We start from the raw sequence: 22,527 nt of genomic DNA, 5'->3' as shown, positions 1-22,527 counted from the left end.
TCTGTCTCTCTCTCTCTCTCTCTGTCTCTCTCCCTCTCTCTCTCTCTCTCTCTCGTTGCTTTATTGGCATGAATGTAATAAAATACACTGTTGCCAAAGCAGATAACAGAAAACACGTAGGTATAACCATAAAAAAGATAACAGTCAGTATTATCGACAATTATAGGTTGGAATATAACTCTAGTAATTTTATTATTTACAGAGTTATTACTAATCAATAAAAACAAAAAGAAAATAAGAGCCAAATCAATTTCTAAGGCAAGGCAAATTTATTTATAAAGCACTTTTCATACACACTGGTAATTCAACGTACTTCACACTGCTTTATCACTGCAGTGCTGGAACTCAGGGGAGAAGATTATTACCTTCCTGTAGAATTCATTTATAATGGGATCATATTTAGGACATTCAGTAAGAAAGTGCAGCTCTGTCTCCACCACTGAGAGATCACAGTAGGAACACAGTCTGGTCTCTCTGTGTAACCAGCTCTGTCTGCACCACTGAGAGATCACAGTGGGAACACAGTCTGGTCTCTCTGTGTAACCAGCTCTGTCTGCACCACTGAGAGATCACAGTAGGAACACAGTCTGGTCTCTCTGTGTAACCAGCTCTGTCTGCACCACTGAGAGATCACAGTGGGAACACAGTCTGGTCTCTCTGTGTAACCAGCTCTGTCTCCACCACTGAGAGATCACAGTGGGAACACAGTCTGGTATCTCTGTGTAACCAGCTCTGTCTGCACCACTGAGAGATCACAGTGGGAACACAGTCTGGTCTCTCTGTGTAACCAGCTCTGTCTGCACCACTGAGAGATCACAGTGAGAACACAGTCTGGTCTCTCTGTGTAACCAGCTCTGTCTGCACCACTGAGAGATCACAGTGGGAACACAGTCTGGTCTCTCTGTGTAACCAGCTCTGTCTGCATCACTGAGAGCTCACAGTGAGAACACAGTCTGGTCTCTCTGTGTAACCAGCTCTGTCTGCACCACTGAGAGATCACAGTGGGAACACAGTCTGGTCTCTCTGTGTAACCAGCTCTGTCTGCACCACTGAGAGATCACAGTGGGAACACAGTCTGGTCTCTCTGTGTAACCAGCTCTGTCTGCACCACTGAGAGATCACAGTGAGAACACAGTATGGTCTCTCTGTGTAACCAGCTCTGTCTCCACCACTGAGAGATCACAGTGGGAACACAGTCTGGTCTCTCTGTGTAACCAGCTCTGTCTGCACCACTGAGAGATCACAGTGGGAACACAGTCTGGTCTCTCTGTGTAACCAGCTCTGTCTGCACCACTGAGAGATCACAGTGAGAACACAGTCTGGTCTCTCTGTGTAACCAGCTCTGTCTGCACCACTGAGAGATCACAGTGAGAACACAGTCTGGTCTCTCTGTGTAACTAGCTCTGTCTCCACCACTGAGAGATCACAGTGGGAACACAGTCTGGTCTCTCTGTGTAACCAGTTCTGTCTCCACCACTGAGAACTCACAGTGGGAACACAGTCTGGTATCTCTGTGTAACCAGCTCTGTCTCCATCACTGAGAGCTCACAGTGAGAACACAGTCTGGTCTCTCTGTGTAACCAGCTCTGTCTGCACCACTGAGAGATCACAGTGGGAACACAGTCTGGTCTCTCTGTGTAACCAGTTCTGTCTCCACCACTGAGAACTCACAGTGGGAACACAGTCTGGTCTCTCTGTGTAACCAGCTCTGTCTGCACCACTGAGAGATCACAGTGAGAACACAGTCTGGTCTCTCTGTGTAACCAGTTCTGTCTCCACCACTGAGAACTCACAGTGGGAACACAGTCTGGTATCTCTGTGTAACCAGCTCTGTCTCCATCACTGAGAGCTCACAGTGAGAACACAGTCTGGTCTCTCTGTGTAACCAGCTCTGTCTCCACCACTGAGAGATCACAGTGGGAACACAGTCTGGTCTCTCTGTGTAACCAGCTCTGTCTGCACCACTGAGAGATCACAGTGGGAACACAGTCTGGTCTCTCTGTGTAACCAGCTCTGTCTGCACCACTGAGAGATCACAGTGAGAACACAGTCTGGTCTCTCTGTGTAACCAGCTCTGTCTGTGTCGGCCAGTTTCAATGGCCAGACTGTGCTCACTGAGTCTACATTATCAACGTCTTCCTCAGTTTCTTGTCTTTGATTATTATCAGGTAGGTTACCAATGTGTAGTCTCAATTTTGCGTAGTTTCAGTCCAGTAGGTGATGTAATTTAGTTTTTGTTTGGTTTGATTGGGTCTGATGTTTTGAGTGAGTGTGTGGACAGTCTGATTATTGTCAGTGATGGTGTTTGGTTTGATTGGGTCTGATGTTTTGAGTGAGTGTGTGGACAGGCTGATTATTGTCAGTGATGGTGTTTGGTTTGATTGGGTCTGATGTTTTGAGTGAGTGTGTGGACAGGCTGATTATTGTCAGTGATGGTGTTTGGTTTGATTGGGTCTGATGTTTTGAGTGAGTGTGTGGACAGGCTGATTATTGTCAGTGATGGTGTTTGGTTTGATTGGGTCTGATGTTTTGAGCGAGTGTGTGGACAGTCTGATTATTGTCAGTGATGGTGTTTGGTTTTAGGTCCCTGAGACTCAGGACCATCTGACTGAGGGGAAACCCCTCCATGTTTAGGTCTAGTGTTTTATAATGGAGGGGGCAGGGATTACTAGATATGATGTGTTTCCAGAAATGTTTCTGAATATATAATATAATAATATTGTCCTAGGTCAGCTCTGGAGGCATTATTGGGTGTTTTTTCTCTGTAGGATGTTTTTACAGAAGTCTGTATGCAGGGTTTCAATTGGATGTTTATTCCAATTTATAAAATCGTCATTTGTGTGTGTGTGTCTCTCTCGTGTAGAGTCAAGTCAATTTATTTGTATAGCACATTTAAAAGACATGGAGTGCCAACCAAATTGCTGAACAGTATTACTAAGAGCTGTAGGTTATACACGCACACACAGATAACAATATTAGTAAGAGCTGTAGGTTATAGTTCCTCCTGCTGGTGCTTTGGGTTTAGCCGATTCAGCAGAGTTAGCATCTGTGCATGTGACACTTGTGCATGTGTGTCCACCTCTGCATGAGTGAGTGTGTGTGTGTGTGTGTGTGTGTGTGTGTGTGTGTGTGTGTGTGTGTGTGTGTGTGTGTGTGTGTGTGTGGAGGAAGGGCCATAAGTGTAGAGTTATTGTAGTGATAATGATGTGCAGTCACCATGACAACACACGGGTCTATGAAAGGAGCGCATCAGAGACGTACATGATCAGACACACACGCACATATATGCACACACACACACACACACACACACACACACATGCACGTACCTGCACACACACACACATGCATGTACCTGCACACACACCACCTCACTCTTATCTGGAGTCTTCATTCATGATCCTGTGAGAAGTTTTGCTGGCCAGTCGTTCATGTACTGAGAGATTACATCACGCTGCCACAGAATTCAACCAATCACAGCCCACCAGACCCAGCCAGAAAGGCGGATTGGTCAGGTCCCATCTGGGCACTTCATTCTGTTCACTAAAAATCTGTGTGTGAGAATGAGAGAGATAGAAAGAGAGAGAATATGATTGGAATGTTGTGAATGAAGAGACTGTGAAAAACGTGTCTGAAGGTGTAGCGGGAGTCTTTGAAGGCGTCGTAGCGGGCGTCTTTGAAGGCGTCGTAGCGGGCGTCTTTGAAGGCGTCGTAGCGGGCGTCTTTGAAGGCGTCGTAGCGGGCGTCTTTGAAGGCGTCGTAGCGGGCGTCTTTGAAGGCGTCGTAGCGGGCGTCTTTGAAGGCGTCGTAGCGGGCGTCTTCGAAAGCGTCGTAGCGGGCGTCTTCGAAGGCGTCGTAGCGGGCGTCTTTGAAGGTGTCTTTGAAGGCGTCGTAGCGGGCGTCTTTGAAGGCGTCTTTGAAGGCGTCGTAGCGGGCGTCTTTGAAGGCGTCGTAGCGCGAGTCTTTGAAGGCGTCGTAGCGCGAGTCTTTGAAGGCGTCGTGGCGCGAGTCTTTGAAGGCGTCGTAGCGGGCGTCTTTGAAGGCGTCTTTGAAGGCATCGTAGCGGGCGTCTTTGAAGGCGTCGTAGCGGGCGTCTTTGAAGGCGTCGTAGCGGGCGTCTTTGAAGGCGTCGTAGCGGGCGTCTTTGAAGGCGTCGTAGCGCGAGTCTTTGAAGGCGTCGTGGCGCGAGTCTTTGAAGGCGTCGTGGCGCGAGTCTTTGAAGGCGTCGTGGCGTCGTGGCGCGAGTCTTTGAAGGCGTCGTGGCGCGAGTCTTTGAAGGCGTCGTGGCGCGAGTCTTTGAAGGCGTCGTGGGGCGAGTCTTTGAAGGCGTCGTGGCCCGGGTGTCTTTGAGGGCGTCGTGGCCCGGGTGTCTTTGAGGGCGTCGTGGCCCGGGTGTCTTTGAGGGCGTCGTAGCGCGAGTCTTTGAAGGCGTCGTAGCGCGAGTCTTTGAAGGCGTCGTAGCGCGAGTCTTTGAAGGCGTCGTAGCGCGAGTCTTTGAAGGCGTCGTAGCGCGAGTCTTTGAAGGCGTCGTAGCGCGAGTCTTTGAAGGCGTCGTAGCGCGAGTCTTTGAAGGCGTCGTAGCGCGAGTCTTTGAAGGAGTCGTAGCGCGAGTCTTTGAAGGAGTCGTGGCCCGGGTGTCTTTGAAAGCGTCGCGTCCCGGGTGTCTTTGAAAGCGTCGCGTCCCGGGTGTCTTTGAAGGTGCTATAGGCACCTTCAGCAAGCATGAAGGTACAGTGGGATGCAAAAGTTTGGGCACCCTTGTTAATTTTCCTGATTTACCTTTACTGAACTTACCAAACCAAATTTGAGTTCCAATAATTAGTTCTAAAGGTTTTGAAATCAATAAAATGACAACAGTGCCTTATGCACCTGCCTATTTTTGTTTAGACAATTATTGCACACGTTCTGTAAATCATATAAACTTCATTTCACCTCTCAAATATCGCTGTGTTTATCCTCTATATGATATATTTAACTGAATTTTTTAATCCAAACATTCAATGATTTATAAAGGTAAATCAGGAAAATTAACAAGGGTGCCTAAACTTTCGCATCCCACTGTATTTTGGGCTTGTTTGCATCAAACACATGTCCTCAGGGCTACAATGTAAAATGTCTTTTATAGGATGGAGCCTTCTGTTGTTGGACTGGTGCCCACCCCAGAGGCAGGTTTTGACCTCTTGATCCCTCAGTGTGTTGGAATAGAGTGGCATTGATTGCATGTTGCCATGATGATTATTGCCATGGCAACATTACAGATGAGGTGATCACTGATTGATGCATCAAGGTTCAGTGTTAACAAGATCTGAATTCATGAGATGACTGAGATCTAAATTTACCTAATTACCTCAAATGATGCATTGATGAACACGTCCAGTGTGCACTCAACTGTGTGTGTGTGTGTGTGTATGTGTGTGTGTGTGTGTGTGTGTGTGTGTGTGTGTGTTGTACTGTATGATAAGCTGCACATGAGTGGTGTGCAGTCTATCCTGAACCTCCAGCTTTTCAAAGTTCAAGGCTGAGGAGTGTGATGAGGCGAGAGTAGCAGCACACCCTCCGCTCTCCTTCCACCACCCAGTCCAGAGACACTGTCCCCGCTGTCCACGTTGCACAGACGTGTCAGTCAGGACAGTCCCCCAACACCCAGAGCCTTAAGGAACTCTGGGCGGATCTCACCCACCCCCAGAACCTTGGTGCCGAGGTTTGGTGTCCACAGGATTGCACTCCTGCTTTTTGCAGATGTGGTCCCGATGATGTCATCAGGTCAGGACCTCCAGGTCTCGCTCGACCAGTCTGCAGCCAAGTGCGAGACGGCAGGATGAGAATCATCACCTCTCGGGACCACGGGACTCCCTCAGAGAAGGGAGGAGTGTCCTGTCGGGTCGTGAGTCCCTGCCTCAGGTGGAGGAGTTGAAGTATCTCGGGTTCTTGTTCACGAGGGAAGGATGGAAGGAGAGGTTGACAGGTGGATCGGTGCTGCGGCTGCAGTGTTGTGGACGCTGTACCGGACCGTTGTGTTGAAGAGGGAGCTGAGCCAAAAGACAAAGCTCTCGATTTACTGGTCAATCTACGTTCTGACTCTCACCTATGGTGATGAGCTTTTGGTAGGTACTGCCCCCGTGACCCGGACCCAGATAAGCGGATGTTGATGGATGGACTTTAATAGAGATGTGCCAAAAAATCGATTCATATATCAAAAATCGATTCTCATTTACTACGATTCTGAATCAATTTTAAATGTCCCAAAATCGATTCCAAGTCGTGGTGAAGTCTCGCGTTACGTAATTAAAAAATTACGCGAGACTTTACGCAGCAGATTCTGGGACACACTCATGTGCGGAAAAGTTTCAAAACAAATGGAGGAAAGAGATATTCAACCTGTCCCGTCTTCATTTAAGGCAAAAATATGGGTTCATTTTGGTTTTTACCGAATGCCGGGGAAGACCGAACTTGACACAATGTAGCTCGTGTGCAAGGCTTGTGTAACGCGGTGAGCACGGGAATGTACACACCGCGTGAAATATTATAGAGAAGGGTGGTCCCGAGTGCCGGCTCGCAAGAGCAAGATGTTTGATACTTGTCAAATGTATTGGCGAGAGGGAAACGCGCACAGCGACCCAGAACGAACAAACAAAACAACACGGAAGACTCAACGCGCAAAAGAATAGAAACAAAAACCGTGAGGGCATGGAGTAAATAGAAAATACAACGCGTGGAAAATAACACTCAACCGCAGAGAGACGGGAGAAAGAAGCAAAATAACAAAAGTAACTAAAAAACAGCGCGGATAAATGCAACGCGAAAACGAAACCAAGGACGCCAGCAGAAGTAACTGGCAAAATACGCCGCAGCAAAATAAAACCCTTCCCAAAAATAAAGGCAAAACGGATAGGAAGAAATACAGGATTGGGAAAACTTGAGATGGGTCAGGAAGCGACGCAGGAGATAGATACTCGAATAAGTAAAGAGAAAGCATAACAGAGAGAGGTGGCGAGACACCATTAAACGAGAAGCAACCACAGAGAAAGCAGGGACCTGGCTGTGTACGGTTATGCCGGTTTAGTCTGGGACTGACTCTGGTGCCCCTAGCAACGGCTGGGGGAACTGCATCCGAGCCATCCCTGAGAGCTTGCAAAATGAACCTCAAGAATTTTGGTAACAACAAAAAGCATTTTATTTTACCAAAGCACATTATTTTTGTTAATTAAATGTGAAAGACACTTTATTTTCTGTATTTGCCATTCTGTCTTGCAAAGCAGACTGTGGTAGATCATGCAGATTTTATAGACTGAAGCAGAAATTTTTATAAATCAAATCGTTTTTTGAATCGAAAATCGATTTTGAATCGAATTGTGGCCCCCAAAATCGGAATCGAATCGAATCGTGAGATAGTAAACGATTCCCACCCCTAGACTTTAAATGAACCAGAAATGTTCATGCGAGCCAGAAAGGGACCCAGCTGAGTCCATTTAACATGTAAATAAATGCAAAACAAATGATGACTCAGTAGATGGATCTGCCCATAGACCTTACACAGATTATCGATTATCGACCAGTGGCGTTAGGTCCTCAACACACACTCTGAAATTGCCAAAATTGCCTCTTTCCTTGCAGCTTGTCTGAAAGATCAGACAGAAAGGATTTGACTGACACAGTGTTTGGAGTCACACTCTTGACTGTTCAGGAGAGTAGACTGATCTCTGAGAGGACACTGTTCTCTGTTTTGAGAGGAGACTGATCTTTGGCACAGGAGATGTAATGGATCTTTGTGTTCTGTTCCTTTGTGTTCTGTTCCTAGTGGGGGGGGGGGGGGGGGTTGAATCCATGTCCTATGTGGTAAATGCTGTGGACCCACTGGGCACGCAGGTTTGGAAAAACACAGCTTGTTTTTGTAAGAGGAGGAGAAGAATGTGCTGAAGGCAGAGAGGAGAGAAGAGAGGAATGTGTAAATACTTCTGTGTTTGGGGTGGGGGCTCTGGACTCCTGTCTTGTTTTGCAATGGATAAGGGTGTGTGTGTGTGGTGCGTGCTTGTGTGTGGTGCATGTGTGGGGCGCATGTGAGTGTGTGTCTGTGGTGTGTGCGCGAGAGTGTGCGCGTGTGTGTGTGCGCGCGTGTGCGTGTTCATGCGCGAGTGTGTGTATGTATTCGTGAATGCGTGTGTGTGTGTGTGTGTGTTTGTGTCTTGCGTTCCTGCAGCTTCCTCTATGGAATCAGGTAGTCAGAGATCTGCTCTGTGTATCGGGGACCTGAAGGTAATCAGGGATCTGCTCTACATCAGGTATTCCAATCCAGACGTCATCTGCTGCCTCTTCATGTCAGTGAGTGATGAGGGAAATGTGAAGGTCTTACTGTGGTGTCTGCCTCAGTGACTCCTCTAGTCTCCTGCAAATACAGAGGAGAGCTCCTGCCCTCTAGTGGCCTACATCAGAACTACACTTCTATTTGCAATTCAAATGAAAGGGCATAATGTTCCGTTAATAGAGTTTGGTGCTACTGGACTGCAACAATGCCTGGCCTTCAGTAAGTGTCTTTCCTCTTTCATGTGAACCAGACAGTTTACCGCCTCATTAACATGGCTCATGTTTATTCACAGAGGTAATGAGGGTGTTATAAATATTCATGTACAATTGGTAGTTGCTAAAAAGTACACAAACACACATGCCAGCTGAAGACTGGCACTCCCCAACAAGTGTGTGTGTGTGTGTGTGTGTGTGTGTGTGTGTGTGTGTGTGAGAGTGAGACCTGTGTATCTGTCATGAACGCAGTGTTTAGCAGCCATCATGAGTGCATGCATCAGGACGGAAGAATTCATCTCGGTGACGTGAGGGTTTTCAGACCACGCACACGTGTGCACGTGTAGCTGAAGAGTACCGAGTACTGACTGAGGAGAATCTGTCTCAACGTGCTGCTCTTCAAAGAAACCCCACACCACTGCTGTAGAGACCATGCTCCCAGCACTCATCCTTACTTCTGCTGTGTGTGTGTGTGTGTGTGTGTGTGTGTGTGTGTGTGTGTGTGTGCACCTGTACAGTCAGCATCTACTCTAAACTGAAACAGGATACTAGAACACTGCATTAAACAGATTGATGTCTGTGTAATGGCTGAGAGAACCACTCTGTTCATATCAACCTAAAAAAATAACTTTTTGGGTTCATTGTGTATGCGTCCGTGTGTGTGTGTGTGTGTGTGTTCCTGGTTACTGGACATGTTGGTTCATGACTTGTGGCTTCCTAAAACAGATCTACTGTTCCTTCCCCTCTCACTCACTCACTCACTCACTCACTCACTCACTCACACTACTCGATCAAAATGGGGAAATGCAAAATGAATGCAAGTGTGTGTGTGTGTGTGTGTGTGTGTGTGAGAGAGAGAGAGAGAGAGAGAGAGAGAGAGAGAGAGAGAGAGAGAGAGAGAGAGAGAGAGAGAGAGAGAGAGAGAGAGAGAGAGAGAGAGAGAGAGAGAGAGAGAGAGAGAGAGAGAGAGAGAGAGACCCTGTCTCTGCCCTGTACTCTCAGGCTGTGTTCTCTGTGAGAGTGACATGGACAAGTGGAGACACATCTTCCGCACCAAGCAGCGTACAACACAGGCAAGTCCACGCGGCTCCACGGAGGGAGGGATGAGGGGGAGAGAGGGAGGGAGGGAGGGATGAGTGGGCGGAGGGGAAGTCAGTGAAGTAAAAGGAGTAGTGAGAGAACAGTGTAATGGACAGAAGTTCTTCCATCTACGAGTCTTCCCTGGTCTGTCCATCCTGTGTACGTTGAAGATCCCGCAGTGGGTCTGGATCTACGTGCTGTACGTTGAGGAGGAGTGTGTGTGGGTCTCGGTCTTCATGCTGTGCAGTGAGGGTGTGTGTGTGGGTCTCGGTCTTCATGCTGTGCAGTGAGGGTGTGTGTGTGGGTCTCGGTCTTCATGCTGTAGATTGTGGACGAGTGTGTGTGCGTGGGGGGGAGGGTCGCGTTTTTGGTGCTGTACATTTAGAGGTGTGTGTGTGTGTGTGTGTCTTCATTAGGGCTGCGAATCTTTGGGAATCCCATGATTCGATTCAGAATCGATTATTGGGGTCACGATTCGATTTTTTTCCCCGATTCTTTCAGATCCCAATGATTTGATTCAAAAACGATTATTTTCCGATTCAAAAACGATTCTCAATTCAAAACGAGGTACTTCGGTCTGCTTGCATGAAAGCAGAGTACATTTATAAAGATATTATAATTGTAAAGGTTTTATCAACATATTGCAATAATGTAAACACACAAAGGTAAATCCAAGACAACATGTCTGTTTGAGGCTGACACTCAGAACACTACATTAAACTAATAAAACTGTAGTAAAGTAAATAAAATTGGTAGGCTTAGGCTAGCTGCTGAGAACATGCCACTTCCAGAAACAAAATTATACGTTTTTCCTTAACAAATCACAAAAATAAAAAATATATGAAAGTGCTTCCAAAAATAAGTGCTGTTACATTAAATATGTTAGCTGCCAGAACTTCCACTTCACAGATGGAAAAAAAAAAATATATATATATATATCGTATTTTCTAAAAGCCGCATATATCTACTGAACTGAACACATTTAACTGAACTGATCAGTTTCTGAACGGTGCCTGTAGCATTTCATGTGTGACAGATTTGGCTTGTGTGTTGTGGTGAATTCCGACTCCCCTCGTTTATCCGCATAAAGACGCTACAGATTATATTGTTGATTTACATTTCTATGCATAAATAAGAGCTAGACTTTAATTATCCATCACAGCAAACGGCATTATCTATGTCCAAAGACACAGTGGCTCAAGGGTGTTAATTATTTTAAATAAAATACACACCGGCTATACCGAAGTTCACCTCTGACCATGAATTTGCAGTATTACAGCAGTATTATATCTAAATATCTAGTTAGGACAAAGCTAGAGTGCTCAATGAACTAAGTTATTTTTATTTTTTATTTTAACTTTATTTTACCAGGAGTTATAATCACTGTAACTCCCGAATATCATCTGTAGCGTCTTTATGCGTGTGCAAACTATCAAGCCCATTCTTACCCGGGCCGGGTTGACTGTAAAATCTAAAGTGTTTCCAAATGGTTGCTTTCAAACACCGCGGAGCCGTTTGGACTTCATACTTTAGCGGCGCAACAACAAATACCGTACACTACACAACCCGCTGTAGCTTTACTAGCATGCCTGCACATAGTCAAAGCTGTTTCCTTGTTTTGCCTAGCACTACGGTGGCTGAGAAGGCACACACGCACCCGAAAAAAAAATCGATAAAAAAAAAAAGAGAATCGATTCTGAATCGTTCAATGTTAGAAAAGCGATTCGAGCTTGAATCGATTTTTTCCTGTACCCCTAGTCTTCATGCTGGCAGGCAGGAAACACCCTGAGCTTCTCTTCCTGCTGAGAGCACCTCACCTCACCTGACCTGACCTCACCTGACCTGACCTCACCTGACCTGACCTCACCTCGCCTGTTTACAGCAATACAGCTGCTGTGCTGCTAGGCAACCGCTGCCATGACGGACCGACAGGCTGCAGCCAGCCGCACCTTCCGAGTGTGTAGAAGACACACACAACCATTCACACTGAGTGTTTAGGAAACCTGCGTTTTTCTCTGGGTGTTTGAAGCGTTGTTGTCTCGGCTACGTTTTCTATTCTTCTGTCTGGATTTGCTGGAGGCTCAGAGAGTTTGTGTGTGTTAGCTGGGTCCAGAACAGCTGCTGCTGAGTGTGTGTGTGTGTGTGTGTGTGTGTGTGTGTGTGTGTTAGCTGGGTTGTGCTGTTGAGTGTGTGAGTGTGTGTGTGTGTGTGTTAGCTGGGTCGTGCTGTTGAGTGTGTGTGTGTGTGTGTGTGTGTGTGTGTGTGTGTGTGTGTGTGTTAGCTGGGTCGTGCTGTTGAGTGAGTGTGTGTGTGTGTGTCTTGGAGTAAAATTGTTTTTGACACTTTAGATGTTCAGTAGCTAAGTGGGCCATTTGTTTCAGTTCTTCAGAGTTTGTGTTTGATGGTGTGAACTCTCTGGGTTTGAGTAGTTTCAGTGTGTGCTTTGATGGTTCAGTCCATTTTCTTGCTTTGATATGAATTGCTATATTCAGGTTTCAGAATAGCAAGCAGAGTGAGACATTCTCACGGTCACATGACCGGTCTGTGAGCTGAGTGCTTGACCAATGGGACAAGACCAGGACACGTCCTGATGGCAGGACTGTCCCCTCTGCTGAACAGGACTCCCATGTCCTAACACTTAAACACAAAAGGAACCTGACCCTTATCTTGCTGTATCCCTTTAGCTGAGTGTTTAGAGAAGCAGATATTGTTATCTACTAAAACTTCCACACACACCCCCACATAAGAGACGTGGTACAAGCAGGAAGTTGTTGCCCAAAGTTCAGGCTATGTTGAAATAGCGCCAGAAACAGGAAATGACACTTGAGTAAGAAAAGGTGGGCGGAGTCTCCTTTCAACTGGCAGTGCCGGAGGGCGGAGCTCGGGGGGGTTAACGTGAGCAGGTAGGGGGTCTCTAATGGTGCCGCCCACCACAATGGGCTGATGACACGATGATGTGGTTGACGTGGTTGGCCATGGACGTGTGAAATTAGGCAGGCAAGACAGGAAATGACACGAGCAGTTCCCCCAACGTGCAGCTCAGATAAAACTAGGGCTGCCACAAATGATTATTTTTATAGTCGACTAATCACCGATCGGATCATGTGTTAGTTGAATATAAAACATACAGCTTATCGCACTAGATATAACCATCATTAGATTTCAGCTATATGCTAACTAAAAATAAAAACAACTTATATTATAGTTCATTAAACCCTTAATGAAATCATCTTGTTGCAACACACAATTATTAAAATAAGGATAAGGCACTGGCTTAAACAACACAAAAATAAATACATTAATAAAGAATTTTTATTTTTATTTTTTTAGATTTTTCTTTCTTTCATTTGTCTCTGGCATCAAACGTAGCAACATTTAAATCAAATTAGGTAGGGACCTGAAACTAAGGAATTATTCACAAAAATAAAGTTTTGGTCTCACTGACGTTACAGAAAACACATGAATGCGTGCTAATGCTAATGAAACAAATCACCATCGCTAATGTTAACTTTTACAGCTATCACAATGAGTTTGTTTGCTCTGTTTACACTAATTTTTACAGTTAACTAGTAATTTAGATTGCTGAGATGACGATCCCTTTTCATCAGTGTCAAAAAAAGGAAAAAGGAGTGTGTGTGTGTGTGTGTGTGTGTGTGTGTGTGTGTGTGTGTGTGTGTGTGTGTGTGTGTGTGTGTGGCAGCCAGACATCAGCGGGGACTTCAACAGTGTTAACAGAGAGGAAAGAACACACCTCCACCTGCAGGTGGTGCTGCAGGCCTAGTGTCGGTGTCTCCTGTGTGCTCCTATAACTGCCTTGTGCGTCTGCTAGATGATTCATGTGAACATCTCCAAATAAACTGAGCTGACTTGCCAAACCCATATGAAGTGGGTGCATGTTTGTCGGGGCCTATCTGGGGTGTGTGTGTGCGTATATGTGTGTGTGAGGGGGAATGGAGAATTCAAAGCAGGACAGACGTGGTGGACAGACAGACGTGGTGGTGGACAGACTGGTCTGTCTTCAGAGAGACGACACCATGTCCTGCTCCTCCCTAACACTACTGCACTTACAGACCGCTTCTCTGTCAGCTTTCACTTTCCTTTCTGTTCTCTCCATCTCTCCCTCTATCACTATCTCTATCTCTCTCACTCTCTCTCCATCTCTCTCTCTGTCTCTCTCCATCTCTCACTCTTTCTCTCTCACTCTCTCTCTCCATCTTTCACTCCCTCTCCATCTCTCTCTCTTTCTATCTCTCTTTCTCTCACTCATCTCCCTCCACCTCTCTTTCTCTCTCTCTCTCTCTCTCTCTCTGTTCATCCTCTTCCTTCCTGTGTCTCGTCACCTGTGTCTTTAGTGCACACACTCTGTCAGCCACACACACGTCCTGTTGTGCTGGAAGGCGTGTAGTCCTGAGGGTCCCGTTCCCCACATGGACGGGCAGACGGGACGTAAGTCCAGCAGCTTGCGGCTGCGCGGGATGCGTCTGCTCCTGCTCTACCTGTCCCGCAGGTCACAGGACAGAGCACTGAGCTCCCAGCCCCCGCGGGACCCCAACACCAGCAGAACCCCCCCCAGCGTGGCCTCCACGACAACACGGGGACCATGGACGGTCGGTGGACACACACACACACACACACACACACACACACACAGATTTGTGCTTTGCTCTGGTTCAGGACACTGTCGTTGCTGTGGTGATGTTACTAATCACCACTGTGTGAGTGTCGAACGAGTGATTGAACTGCACTTGAGTGTTAACGTGAGCTCAGAGCTGACCTTGTTTGGTTTTAAACTCTACTTGTTATAGTTGGTGTACTGTGTGTGTGTGTGTGTGTGTGTGTGTGTGTGTGTGTGTGGTAAGTAGGGTTAATGAGGGTGTGTGTGTCCAGTGAGTAGTGTATATGAAGAGGTGTGTGCAGTGAGTAGAGGTAATGAGGTGTGTGTGTGTGTGTGTGTGTGTGTGTATGTGCAGTGAGTAGAGGTAATGAGGTGTGTGTGTGTGTGTATATATATGTGCAGTGAGTAGAGGTAATGAGGTGTGTGTGTGTGTGTGTATATGTGCAGTGAGTAGAGGTAATGAGATGTGTGTGTATATGTGCAGTGAGTAGAGGTAATGAGGGGTGGGTGTGTGTGTGTGTGTGTGTGTGTGTGTGTGTGTGTGTGTGTGTGTGTGTGTGTGTGTGTGTGTGTGTGTATGTGCAGTGAGTAGAGGTAATGAGATGTGTGTGTATATGTGCAGTGAGTAGAGGTAATGAGGTGTATGTGCAGTGAGTAGAGGTAATGAGATGTGTGTGTGTGTATATGTGCAGTGAGTAGAGGTAATGAGTTTGTGTGTGTATGTGCAGTGAGTAGAGGTAATGAGTTTGTGTGTGTATGTGCAGTGAGTAGAGGTAATGAGATGTGTGTGTATATGTGCAGTGAGTAGAGGTAATGAGGTGTATGTGCAGTGAGTAGAGGTAATGAGATGTGTGTGTATATGTGCAGTGAGTAGAGGTAATGAGTTTGTGTGTGTATGTGCAGTGAGTAGAGGTAATGAGATGTGTGTGTATATGTGCAGTGAGTAGAGGTAATGAGGTGTATGTGCAGTGAGTAGAGGTAATGAGATGTGTGTGTGTGTGTGTGTGTGTGTGTGTGTGTGTGTGTGTGTGTGTGTGTGTGTGTGTGTGTGTGTATGTGCAGTGAGTAGAGGTAATGATGTGTGTGTGTGTGTGTGTGTATATGTGCAGTAAGTAGAGGTAATGAGGTGTGTGTGTATATGTGCAGTGAGTAGAGGTAATGAGGGGTGGGTGTGTGTGTGTATATGTGCAGTGAGTAGAGGTAATGAGGTGTGTGTGTATATGTGCAGTGAGTAGAGGTAATGAGATGTGTGTGTGTGTGTGTGTGTGTATATGTGCAGTGAGTAGAGGTAATGTGTGTGTGTGTGTGTATATGTGCAGTAAGTAGAGGTAATGAGGTGTGTGTGTGTATATATGTGCAGTGAGTAGAGGTAATGAGGGGTGGGTGTGTGTGTGTGTGTATATATGTGCAGTAAGTAGAGGTAATGAGGTGTGTGTGTGTGTGTGTATATGTGCAGTGAGTAGAGGTAATGAGATGTGTGTGTGTGTGTGTGTGTGTATATGTGCAGTGAGTAGAGGTAATGAGGTGTGTGTGTGTGTGTGTGTGTGTGTGTGTGTATATATATGTGCAGTGAGTAGAGGTAATGAGGTGTGTGTGTGTGTGTGTGTTTATGTGCAGTGAGTAGAGGTAATGAGGTGTGTGTGTATATGTGTGCAGTGAGTAGAAGTAATGAGATGTGTGTGTGTGTGTGTGTGTGTGTGTGTGTGTGTGTATGTGCAGTAAGTAGAGGTAATGAGGTGTGTGTGTGTGTGTATATGTGCAGTGAGTAGAGGTAATGAGATGTGTGTGTGTGTGTGTGTGTGTATGTGCAGTGAGTTGAGGTAATGAGATGTGTGTGTGTGTGTATATGTGCAGTGAGTAGAGGTAATGAGATGTGTGTGTGTGTGTGTGTGTGTGTGTGTGTGTGTGTGTGTGTGCAGTGAGTAGAGGTAATGAGATGTGTGTGTGTGTGTGTGTGTGTGTGTGTGTGTGTATGTGCAGTGAGTAGAGGTAATGAGATGTGTGTGTATGTATATATGTGCAGTGAGTAGAGGTAATGAGGTGTGTGTGTGTGTGTGTGTTAGGGATGCAAATTATCGATTAATTCATTAATCGTTAGTTGACTGATCTTATCGATCGACTTTCGATTAATCGATAAGCGGCGTTTTTCACCTGAATTTCAGTGTTTCGATAGGGCTTTTAAAAATATCAGCTAAATATACTGCTCAAAAAAAAGGGGAACACTAAAATAACACATCCTAGATCTCAATTAATAAAAATCTTTGAAATCAGTTGAAAATCTCTCATTTCTACCTGTTGTCTGTTCCATTTGCACAAGAGCAGTTGAAATTGATTCACAATCAGTGTTGCTTCCTATCTGAACACGAAGTGTGGATGACTTGGAGTTACATTGTGTTGTTTAAGTGTTCCCTTTATTTTTTTGAGCAGTGTAGTTAAAACACTTTGTTCAAAAAGTATATATTATATTATGATAATTATATTGTATTATATTATATATTGCTCAAGTAATTATGCATGAGGAAATTTTTATGGTATAACAAAATAATTCATTTTAAAAAAGGAATAAATTAAGGACTGGCTCAGTTCAATTTGAAACATTAGACATTTTAAAAAATGTAAAAAAAAAAGAAATTAAATAGAGAGCCAAACAGAATATTATTGAGCCCATGTTTGGACAATGTTTCTAGCTTTGTAGTGAACACATGCTGTAACGCGACCGGAGAGTGCCCAAGTTTCCACAACATCATTGAGCTTGTCAGTTAAACTGTCAGCGGTGTGTCTATCCGACATGTTCGTCGTAATCAGCACTGCAGATTTTCACATATATGTTCTCGTCAGCGTAGTGGCACGTCACAGTAATGTAACTTTTCGAAAACGCTCGCCTTCCCAGTGTAGCTGTGATTTTAGGTTGACCAGGTGCACTGGTGATATGCAGGACAGCTGCATGCATGGTGTTCAAATGATAATTGAGTGAGCTAGTGGAACTGTTGTACTTCAATACCGCATTACACACAGAACATTTAACTTCTTAGCCTAAATTAACAATGTTGAAATTGTAGCGACTACTACTCCTCGCAGCGAATTCCCTAACAGACAGGCACTTGGCCCTTTAAGTGACACTGGGAGAGCGGAGGGGAAGAGAACAGTGCTATTGTTTGAGTTGCGTGGTAAATAAAGTTTCCCTCCTTGGGATTTTCTGGATTACGCAGTTTCTGCCTCGTTTCCCGAACACGCTTCAAAATGGTCCCACACCGCACGTCTTTTCGCCCGCTTCATTTTGTTTTCCACTCTGGTCTTTCGCGAAACGTGTTCACCTCTCGTTCTTACGCTCTGTTCAAGTTAATACAGGAGCGCTCTCTAATGATTAATCGTGATTAATACATTTTGATCGAGTAACGTCTTAATCGACAATTAATCGAAAGTCGATTAATCATTTGCATCCCTAGTGTGTGTATGTGCAGTGAGTAGAAGTAATGAGATGTGTGTGTGTGTGTGTGTGTGTGTGTGTGTGTGTGTGTGTGTGTGTGTGTGTGTGTGTGTATATGTGCAGTGAGTAGAGGTAATGAGATTCATCAAGGGTAAAAGGTGTCATCAATGGTACCTGACCGCACCACCAGACACGGGTGTCATCAATGGTACCTGACCGCACCACCAGACACGGGTGTCATCAAGGGTACCTGACCGCACCACCAGACACGGGTGTCATCAAGGGTACCTGACCGCACCACCAGACACTGGTGTCATCAAGGGTACCTGACCGCACCACCAGACACTGGTGTCATCAAGGGTACCTGACCGCACCACCAGACACTGGTGTCATCAAGGGTACCTGACCGCACCACCAGACACTGGTGTCATCAAGGGTACCTGACCGCACCACCAGACACGGGTGTCATCAAGGGTACCTGACCGCACCATCAGACACGGGTGTCATCAAGGGTACCTGACCGCACCACCAGACACGGGTGTCATCAATGGTACCTGACCGCACCACCAGACACGGGTGTCATCAATGGTACCTGACCGCACCACCAGACACGGGTGTCATCAATGGTACCTGACCGCACCACCAGACACTGGTGTCATCAAGGGTACCTGACCGCACCACCAGACACGGGTGTCATCAAGGGTACCTGACCGCACCACCAGACACAGGTGTCATCAAGGGTACCTGACCGCACCACCAGACACAGGTTTCATCATCCTGCATGGACCAGTGAGCGTTTACGCTGGGTGTGAGACCAGTGAGCCTCAGTGCTGTTCTGATGTTCTGATAGGGCAGTCATGGCCTAGTGGTTAGGGAACTGATCTTGTGACCGGAGGGTCGTGGGTTCGATTCCCAGACCTGAGGCCATGACTGAGGTGCCCCTGAGCAAGGCCCTTAACCCTCAACTGCTCACTTGTATAAAAAATTAGATAAAAATGTAAGTCGCTCTGGATAAGGGCGTCTGCCAAATGCCATAAATGTAAATGTAAATGATGAAAGTTGATTCACGGTGAGCAGAAATGATGTTGGAGATGTCAAGGTCCTCATGGAGGTCACATCATTAAGTAACAGCTGCTGGAGTCTGGGGTTCCTCAGATGGAGCGACCTGCACTTTCTCCAGACCTGAATCACATAGAAAACCAGCAGGATCTGTGGAGTCACTGTGTAGAGGCTCGTAACTCTGAACTCCAGAGTCGCCCTTCAAGAATGACGGAGCCAACCAGTCGAGTTGTGAGCAGCATCAGGCGATATTGTCAAGCTGAAGTTGATGCTCAAGGGCACATGAGTTATTAGTTAGTTAGTTTGTTAGTTGTGTGTTGATATACACACCACTGGTGTTGGCGTTTACCTGAATTATTTTTCTGGTGCTTCTTGGTGTGAGTTTTGATGTCCACTTCTGGGCAGAGTTGTGGTGATGCTGAGTTTCCTCCATTTGTAAATGATCTGTCCTACAGTGGATGGATGGAGCTGGAGTCTTTTGGAGATGTTCTTGTAGAGTTCCCCAGACTGATGGGCTTCACCACCTTCATCCTGATGTTCTCAGGTGTCTCCTTTCTCCTCTGCATTGTTGATCTGTGTGCTTCACACCACAGTGGTTTGGTTGGTTTCCTCTCTCTTTTAATTAGTGTGGCTCAAATCTTTTCACAAGGACGTCTCATTTGATTGGTCTGCTTCATTGATTACTTGAATTACTTGACTCACATGTGTTTCACCTGCGTCTTTTACTTAAATGACTTTACCAGTGCAGCTGTGGTTCATTTAATTTTGCACAAGCAAAAATCTTTCTTTTGTGCGCTCTCTCTCTCTCTCTCTCTCTCTCTCTCTCTCTCTCTCTCTCTCTCTCTCTCTCTAATGTGAAACTCAACAATTGTCATAAGTAACAGAATGGTAATGAAAGCAATATATAAAATAAATGAATAAGAAGGAAATGGCACTAGATTATAATGAAGTTAATAAAACACAAAAACAAAATAAAAATAGATAATAAAACACAAAAACAAAATATATGAACAGGATAAATATTATTTTGTTATCTAGTGGTGGGTGTGTAGGTGTAGAGCCGCTGATGACATGCAAATACTTTCCTGTTAGTCTCCACCTCTCTCCCCCCCTCTCTCTCTCTCCCCCCTCTCTTTCTCTCTCTCTCTGCTGTGCATTTTGGTTCATGCACACTGGCCTAACGCACCCAAACCACTTGTGAACAATCATAATGTTAACTAGTCACATTTCAAATGTCTTGTAGTACTGCAGGAGACTACAGTGTGCAGCTACAGCAGGGGTGTGTGTGTGTGCAGGGGTGTGTGTGTGTGTGTGTGTGTGTGTGTGTGCAGGGGGGTGTTGTGTGTGTGTGTGTGTGTGTGTGTGTGTGTGTGTGTGTGCAGGGGGGTGTTGTGTGACGCTGTACCAGTCTGCAGGGCTCCCCCCCAGTTCCAGTGTCATGGGGACTGATACGTGACTGCACCGATGCTTCCTGGAAAACATGACGTCTAGAATTTCATCAGCTATGAGAGTGTGTTGGTCACCTTGTTATCCACGGAGTCATCTGTGATATTTTTTTTCCTCTTGTGTCGCAGGAAGATGATGTCATCAAAGAAATCCACATCACCCATGTGGTTAAGGAGGGGGCGGAGAAGGCCGATCCCTCCCAGTTTGAGCTGCTCAAGGTTCTGGGCCAGGGCTCGTTTGGGAAGGTGAGAACCCTAACCCCTAACCCTCTCGTAATCCAGCTACAGTCTTCCACAGAGAAATCCAGACAACGCAACCATGCGGGAGAAAAGTGTGGTGTGGAGAATAGATATGATGCTCTTCAGCAGAACCCTGCACCAAAATCCATATTGCACTACAGGGATTAGGGTGTAGACTGAGTTCACTACAGGGATTAGGGTGTAGACTGAGTTCACTACTGGGATTAGGATATAGACTAAATTCACTACTGGGATTAGGGCGTAGACCGAGGTGTGAACTTGCATGCAACGACTTCCATGGGCAGTAACTGATGCACATCTTCACACAGCCACCTTCAACCCATAATAACCCAAACGGAAACTCTCTTCTGTAGCGGTGTGTCCTGGCTGGGCTTGTGTGCTCCAGCTGTATCTGTTTGTGTGTGTGTGTGTGTGTGTGTGTGTGTGTGTGTGTGTGTGTTCACTGTGGTTCTCATGGGCAGGTGTTTCTGGTGCGGAAGGTTACACCACCCGACAGTAACCAGCTATACGCCATGAAGGTCCTTAAGAAGGCCACACTTAAAGGTAGGGATTGATCTTATACACACACACACACACACACACACACACACACACCCTCTGTGTCTACATTCATCAACCACAACCCCGCCCTGTACCCAGAGGTCCACATGCACACACATTCTTTCTCACGCTCAGATACACCAATGGGGGTCTCTCTCTCTCTCTCTCTCTCTCTCTCTCTCTCACACACACACACACACTCATGTGCGCCTCTCTCAGAGCCCCTGTACCGTGCGTGCTGTGAGGATGATGATGATGATGCCCGCTGCTTCCTGGGCCTTCTCAGTGGTTTTACATCACTTGTTTTCATGATTGTTTTAGCTTCTGTTAATTCTCTTGTTTATCTACAGGGTGCAGAGCTGTGGTGTCTGTGTGAGTCTGTGGTTGTGTGTGTGTGTGTGTGTGTGTGTTAATGGTTTTCTCATGTTCATGTGTTTGTTTTGGTTTCCTTCCTTCTTTCTTTCTTGCCTTCAATATCTAAACATTTGTGTTTCGTTTGTTCTCCCTTACACACGCGATCATTACATACATTAATACATACCCCATACCTTACATACCCCATACCTTACGTGCCCCATACCTTACGTGCCCCATACCCCACAGGCAGTGTGTTGTCAAGTCTTATCAACCTGAATCTATTAGAACTTGTTGTAAAAGTAGAGTCCTCTTCACTGGTGTTGGTGCTGATACTGGTGCTGGTCCAGTGTGTGCAGTCTCCTTCGGTCATTGTGGTATCGGCCTTTGCAGTGTTGATATGAAGGGAGGCCACATAATGCGAAGTGTCTGATAACCAGCGACAGTGTTGACGGTGTTTGTAGAGGGCTCTGTAGTGTTAGCCGTGTGTACAGAGGGCTCGTAGCGTTAGCGATGTGTGTGGAGGGCTCGGTAGTGTTAGTGGTGTGTGTGGAGGGCTTGGTAGTGTTGGCAGTGTTTGTAGAGGGCTCATTAGTGTTAGTGGTGTGCGGAGGGCTCGGTAGTGTTAGCGGTGTGTACAGAGGGCTCGTAGCGTTAGCGGTTTGTGCGGAGGGCTCGGTAGTGTTGGCAGTGTGTGCGGAGGGCTATTCCATAACTGAGGGGCTTTAAAGGAGAAAGCTCTGCATCCAGCTGTAGTTTTACAAATTTTTGGAACTAAGCGAAATCCTGTATGCAGTGAGTTCACTCAGATTTTGTGGAGCAAGACCATTTAACACCTTATAGGTCAACAAAAGAATTTTTAATTCAATTCAATATTTAAACGCCGAGAGAGTAGGAATAATAATATGATCAAATTTTCTAGCCTTAGTTTGTACTCTAGTTGCAGCATTCTGTACAAGTTGTAGTTTCTTTATGGACTGTTTAGAGCATCCAATTAGAAGACAATTACAGTAGTCCAATCTCAATGAGACAAAAGCATGGACCAGTTTCTCTGCATCAGCTAATGAAAGTGTCTCAGCTTGGCAATATTACGTAAATGGAAAAAGGCAGCCTTAGAGACATTCTATATATATATATGTCAAATGAAATATACGAATCAATAGTGACACCTAATCTTTTTGCTGTAGATTTAGGTGTTACTGAAAAGCCATCTAGGGTAAGAGGAATATTAG

The 22,527-nt window shown here is 45.9% G+C and overlaps 1 protein-coding gene across 4 annotated transcripts in view; it reads left to right on the top strand.

Annotated features, from left to right (window-relative positions):
• Positions 1-22,527, top strand: part of rps6ka1 (ribosomal protein S6 kinase a, polypeptide 1) — a 62,677-nt gene that overhangs the window by 24,101 nt on the left and 16,049 nt on the right. For 2 of the 4 annotated variants that reach the window (XM_076978219.1, XM_076978221.1), the window contains 2 exons: positions 20,270-20,386; positions 20,863-20,944. In XM_076978219.1, the coding sequence (XP_076834334.1) occupies positions 20,270-20,386; positions 20,863-20,944 (199 nt within the window). Of the gene's footprint in view, positions 1-9,477; positions 9,588-13,705; positions 14,202-20,269; positions 20,387-20,862; positions 20,945-22,527 lie in introns of those variants that run through there. The other 2 variants (XM_076978220.1, XM_076978218.1) reach the window with 2 other exon arrangements.

The sequence above is a fragment of the Brachyhypopomus gauderio genome, chromosome 17 (assembly GCF_052324685.1).
Source record: "Brachyhypopomus gauderio isolate BG-103 chromosome 17, BGAUD_0.2, whole genome shotgun sequence".
In the NCBI taxonomy this organism is placed as follows: domain Eukaryota; kingdom Metazoa; phylum Chordata; class Actinopteri; order Gymnotiformes; family Hypopomidae; genus Brachyhypopomus; species Brachyhypopomus gauderio.
Note: the sequence above shows the minus strand (reverse complement) of the source record. Positions and strands in the feature narration are given on the sequence as shown.